Below are 6,247 nucleotides of genomic sequence, written 5' to 3'. Positions count from 1 at the left end.
GAAAGGCTGCTCTGGGAGCAGTGCGGCGTGTGGGGGGAGTGGGGGGAGGCCGGTGGCTGCAGAGAGATGGCGGCAGAGCGGGGAAAGGCTCGGACCGGTGCTGAAATGCGCGTTCCTTTGGCCGGCCCGGGACAGGAGCACGCTTGTGGTGCCCGGGCTCCTGTTCCCGGTGCTGTGTCGGCGCGGCCTGTGCTTCCGAGGAGGGAGCCCGCAGGCCTTGGCCGCGCGGTCTGGAGTCGGCCCTGCAGGAGACGCGTGCGGTGGGTGGCCTTGTCGCGGGGTCGGGCGGCAGTGTGGTTTGTCGGGCTCCGCTTAGCGTGTGATCTGCTTCTTCCTCACAGAAAGGGCTTGTCCCAGTCAGCCTTGCCCTACAGACGCAGTGTGCCTACGGTAAGTAACTTCCCCGCCCCTTGCGCACCTCGGCAGGCCCAGGCGGCTGCCTTGTGGCTTTCAGTCTGGTTCCCATAGTGCACCTTAGTACTGCCCGGGAAGAGAAACAAAACGAAGAGAGGTGTAGTATTTTGTGTCATAATTTCTAAGTTATAGCCTTACTATATGCTACCTTAGCCTGTGGTCATTACCATACTGAGAAAGCTGGTATCGTTTCCTGGCCAGGTAATTTGCTGGGTGAAAAAGTGACATTTCCTTGTTACACCTCCTCTTACTTAAATGATTTATTTTTAGTCCGTATGCTGATAATTTCTAGAGATTTAATTACTCTTTCGATATCGATTTTGGTCTTTGTCATTGTGGACAAAACGTGACTTTTCTAAACTATTTACAATAATAATTTGCTGGTCAAAAGCAATAACTTAAGTAATTCTCAAACTCACTTCATTCAGGGTACTTCCACTCATAAGGCTTCCCTGTCAGCTGAGTGAACAGCTGCTTAACCTGTCTTGCTTTGCAAGACTGTGTCTTGGAAGACCTATTTGTTGGCAGAATTTGTGGTGCACGTGGAAAAGTATACACTGAAAAAGAGTTAAATGTGAAGAGGAAATTTAAGCCCAAAACATGAAAATAAAGAGATACAATTTTAAGTAAGATAACGTGAAGCTGCTTGAAGTACTGCTGATGGATAAACAGTTTAATAATGATTAGGATGCTAAATGCTGTACATTTTTAAGAAAACTTTTTGCTTAGTTTTACTCGTATTCCGTTTTGAGTTATAATCCATAGAGCACTTTCAAATACATTTTTTGCTGTGCTTTTCTATTTCATAATGTGATGGTATTAAAAAGGGAAAAAAATGAAGAGGTTTTGTAGCTTGGTAAAAGAGCAGGGATTACCTAGTGTGTTGGTGTTGTCTTTCCCTTAATATTCACGGAAACAATGACTCTGTCAGCACTTTTTAGCCTGGGACTGTACCTTTTCCACTACCTCCTAGTAGGTGTTTAATTTTTTTAATCAATTAAGTAGTTACTTAAAGTCTGATTTTCTCTAATCTCTGTGGGTGCTTTACTAAGAGATGGCTGAATGGTTCTCAATTTCACCTTTCTGTCAGAGCCACATTTAAAGAGTTCCTTCCTAATGGCAGTAACTTTTTCCTCTGTAAATTCATATTCATGCTTTCAGTGTAGCAGTTACAATAAACTGGTGATTGAGCAGCTGGTTGGAGGCTATGATGAGGTGTATTAAACGAGACTTTCTTTCTTCGCCTCAGCCTTCACCCACTATGTTTCAGTAGCACTATCGGTAAAAAAATGAGTGTTCATCAGTTGTGGGGTTTCTTTTCTTTTCTTTAGTGGCTGAAACTTACTTCTGATGATGTAAAGGAACAGATCTACAAGCTGGCTAAGAAAGGCCTGACTCCCTCGCAGATCGGTAAGGTTCATGAATAACTTAAACAGAGATAAAACACATTCTTCTGACTGTGATAATGTAATTGATCCTTTAATATGTATTGAATAACCTAAGAAAATACAGGTTTTCTGGTGTATCTATGTATTCACTGTATGGATATCACAGAAAATATAATATGTCGTATTCTTGCAAGAAGTGTATTTAGGGAAGTAGTTGAGTACTTTTTTTCCAAGCAGCAAATGTGAGGCATTTGTTCAGTTTTATAACCTGTCCTCAGGCATAGCTACTAAGAGATTTTATACAGAAGTTTAATCTGCCCAGTTTCTTGGAGAAAAACTTGGCTTCTCATCTCACATACCAGCAGCCCTGTGCTGAGGAGCTTACAGAACCAGGCACTGTAGATGCATAATTGGCTGATTCTCAGTTGTTTGGACCTCTCTAGAGCTCTGCTTAAGTGTGTACCTGCTGCAACTTTATATGGTCTTGAGTTCTGCAATGTGAATGATGTTTTTAAATAATTCATTTTGTGGTGATTCTGAGAGTATTCATTATCTCTGTGATACAGTATGTAGTTTTACAGTAAAGAGGGCTCTGACATCTTTGCTAACCATAGAGTAAAGGGTGATTGAATACTTAGCTTTAACGAGTCCTCTTGAAAATTTCCCTATAATACTGTAGCACATGTGTTACCTGCCTAAATGTGGTGGTTGGTTGAGTGCTCTCTGATACAGTGTTTCAGCTTCTGTAAGCTGTATTTTGCTCGCTCAGCCTGCCATTTGTTCACAGTTTCCACCAGAAACTGTGAAGATTTTTAATGAAAAAAAAAAAATTGGCTATCTTGTGAAACCAACCTTACAGTTACAAGATCTGTTTGTGTAAGGTTTTTCTTTTCAGTGTGAGATGTAAATGTTTGTTTCAGGTGTAATCCTGAGGGATTCCCATGGTGTTGCCCAGGTTCGCTTTGTTACTGGCAACAAAATTTTGAGAATCCTTAAATCGAAGGGCCTGGCCCCAGACCTACCTGAGGATCTTTATCACTTGATCAAGAAAGCTGTTGCTGTTCGCAAACATCTTGAGAGAAACAGAAAGGTAAGTGCCAATTTGATACTTTCTATAGTTGTTGGAGGTTTTTTCCCAAATAACGCGGTAGTTTCTTCAGAACTTCTGTTAGATTGGACTGTAAAACTGTGCAGGTGATTCTAATAGCATGTGTATGTGGCGAGCCCCCCCACTGTCCTATTAATTATGCATCTGCCCTGTTTGCTATCACTACTACATTTATTCATCTTTAAGTAAAATTCCAAGTAGGGAGTTCTACGTGTCTCTTTATTTAAAAATCTCAGTTTTATAGGGGAACTGGGTATTTTTCTACTTAGTAGTTGGGAAAAGAGGAAAGCAAAGACTTGTAGTGCGATTCCTGTTAGCCAGCCCTTTTGAGTAAACAAGAGAGAGGAGAATGGTGTTTGTCATTGTCTGTGAAAAGGATCTTAAATGCATTGCTTAAACCATGTATTTCTGGTCCTGTGCTGATTTTACCGGACTCGTTAGACTTTGGCAGTGGAAGTAGTTTGTAGCAGTAGGGGTGGATTCTTCTATTTTACCAAAGTTCATCTGACGTGTGCGTTACCGAGAAGTCAAACTGGTTCATGATTGTAATGTAACTTCTTTTCAAGGATAAAGACGCCAAGTTCCGCCTGATTCTGATTGAAAGCCGAATCCATAGGTTGGCTCGCTACTACAAAACTAAGAGAGTGCTGCCACCCAATTGGAAGTAGTAAGTCTTTCATGTTACTGCTTTTGCTGAGGTCTTGCAGGTTTTTTAAAGTATATGGTGGGGTTGCTATTCAAAGGGTAAGGAGTGCGTTGTAATCAGGCATATCAGTAAATTGGGCAGCAAGGATTAGGTATTTTCATAAATACTAACTGATAAATTAGTGGAATTTACTGCTAGGCAAAATGTCACAAAACTTGGGAAAAAATTAATGAGTGACATAATTACTGGGTAATTTTTATAATACTTCATACAAAGTGCAGTCTCTGATCTCACTCAGATACTTACATAGTTCAAATATATGGAGAGATTGCTTAGTAGCTGTGGCAAAAATGAAATACTTTGTAGTTCTTCTCTAGGAAGACTTAGCCAATGTAGGAGAATTCCCATAGATGTCAGCATGAGCTTTTTTCTGAAAAGTCTCACGTACAACTAGACAGGTTTTTAATATGTGGGTTTGTGCTGTTATCCTACTATTTGTATTTTAAAAGAAAGGTGAAATCTTCATGCTGTAAAATTTTTTACATGGGTAGTGATTAAGTTCAGGATCAGTAGTTAAAGCTTTGAACTGGAGCAGTGTTTTTGTCAACTAGTTTGAAAAACTGCCTCTGCAATTGATACTGTGCTCTTTTTTTTTCTCTCTTTAGTGAATCATCGACAGCTTCTGCCCTGGTTGCATAAGAGCTGGCTATGACTTACTGAAAAAATAAATCTTCATTAACTAAGTTTGTGTTGTCTCTAAATGGCTGGTGTCTTACAAGCTCTTGCTCATTTCAGCGAGCCACATGAATATTGACAGTTTTCAAGGTGGAGCAGGTGTCTGGCCATGGTTTCCATATTGTCCTAAAGTACCAAATGTGGGTAGTGGTTGTCGCTGTTCTAGACCAGCCATACTTCAACTGAATTTTTGGTCTTGTAGCCTCAAGTTAATAAAGTGACCAAGTGATTCACAGCAGATGTGTTGTATTCATGTGGAGCTGTGCCTCTGTGTCCTGCAGGAAGAACTGAGGGGAAAAAGGAATGACAAGAGGAAGAACTGGAAATTTAGAAAATGCAGAAATTATTAGGTGGCGGGAGGGGAGGAGGAGGGGAAAAACTGGAGAGGTTGATTAATTCATTGCATGTAATGTGGATCTGCTGATGGTGCAGAGAGCTTAAGCAGACTTTAACCAGTTCCTGACAGTAACTGTTGCTGATTTGTAATTTTAAGAATAATCTTTTGAGGTTTGGGTAAATATGAACAACAGCTCTCAGGTGTTACTCTTTACTGAGGTACTTTTCCCTAAACCTTAAGGGTAGCACCTATTGCATAGTCACTGTTGCTGAGGTGGTGCTTCTAGGTTCTACATAGCTTTGACCTTAAGAGTCATCTTTGTGCTGGAGGAATGTGGAGAACGGACTTCCTCCTTTAGGATAAAATTCATATGGAGTTACTCTGAGCTCTTTTGACTCTTGGTTGCTTTTAAGTCTTAATCACTGCTGAACTTTTTACCATATTAAAAATTGAAGTGAATTTAAATAAGCCCTAACATTTCTGTGAAGCAGCTGCTTTCTATATCATAACCAGTGGAACCTGGTAACTTCTGGGTTTAATTTTGCTGAAAGACAGGATTCCTCTGCCTTCATTGTGAAGCTAGATACAGACTTGTGTTTAAGACAGTTTTAAAAGAAGGGACTGCACTCCAGTTGAACTCTAAGATGCTCTGCTGTCTTGTCCATCTTAAAAGGTAAATCACCAACCTCCACATGCTGCCAAAATACTTATTTCATTTCTCAAAGCTTCTGGTGATTGTTTGCCAGACTCTCACAATGATAATTAACTGTTCTGGGATGTACATGTGAAAAAACCACTTTTGTGATACCAAAAACAAAACCCAAAAAGTTGCTGTGACTTGGGGTTGGAGATACTGCTAACTGAAAACCATCCTTTCACTATTCATCATTCTGCAACAGCTATATTTAAATAACAAAAGTACCAGCAGATGACACTTTGAAACAAGTGTTTTTAAGAAGTTATGTATAGCAAATAGTGCCACCTAGGGATCAAGGCTGACAGTCCAAGCCAGTGAACTCGTCATGCTGTGTATGTGGTGCCAGCTGATGCAATGGTTTTGAGCATGGTCGTGTTGAAGCTTGCACAGTTCTTGTATTTCATGCTACTGGGATGTTTTAGTCTGAACACAATCTCTACTGTGTTTCCTGGCACTGGTGTGCTAGAGGGGCTGAAAGTAGGCTGTGCTGTGTTGGTTTTTGCACATTTAGTGGTGCTGAAAACTGGACCTTGCTCAGGAGAAGGAAGGAGAAGAGGGTTGTTGCAGTGGTGGCATTTGTATTGCAGGCATGGAGGAGTACCACCGTGTAAATAAATGTCTTGTGCTGTGCTGTACTGTCAGCAATGGAAATTACCCAGGGACATATGGGACTTGCAGTAAGGTCAGATCCAGTTGTTCAAGGTACTTCTGAGGATGGAGAAAGAGAGTGGTATGCCATGTAAAATTGCTTGTAAAATTTGGCAATCTCTTGTTGAACAGTAATGGTATTGTGATTTCACTGTTATGTGCATGTATTCTTACGTTGCTAAAAGTTCAGTGTTTTCTGTAAATCGTATAGGCTAGCTTAAAGAAGTTTGCTCTCATTAAGGTTGTCAGTCCCTTACCCTGTGACTTCTGGAAG

General features: G+C 40.8%; 1 protein-coding gene across 1 annotated transcript; it reads left to right on the top strand.

Moving 5' to 3' along the window:
• Positions 1-66: 66 nt before the first annotated feature.
• Positions 67-4,299, top strand: RPS13 (ribosomal protein S13). The gene is made up of 5 exons (XM_010181263.1): positions 67-390; positions 1,746-1,824; positions 2,723-2,892; positions 3,477-3,577; positions 4,222-4,299. Exons 1-5 carry the CDS (start codon positions 67-69, stop codon positions 4,253-4,255), a joined length of 708 nt encoding a protein of 235 aa, XP_010179565.1. The 3' UTR covers positions 4,256-4,299.
• The last annotated feature ends 1,948 nt before the right edge of the window (positions 4,300-6,247 follow it).

This window comes from Mesitornis unicolor, unplaced genomic scaffold, assembly GCF_000695765.1.
Source record: "Mesitornis unicolor isolate BGI_N332 unplaced genomic scaffold, ASM69576v1 scaffold3383, whole genome shotgun sequence".
NCBI lineage: Eukaryota > Metazoa > Chordata > Aves > Mesitornithiformes > Mesitornithidae > Mesitornis > Mesitornis unicolor.
This window is presented reverse-complemented; position numbering and strand designations above follow the sequence as displayed.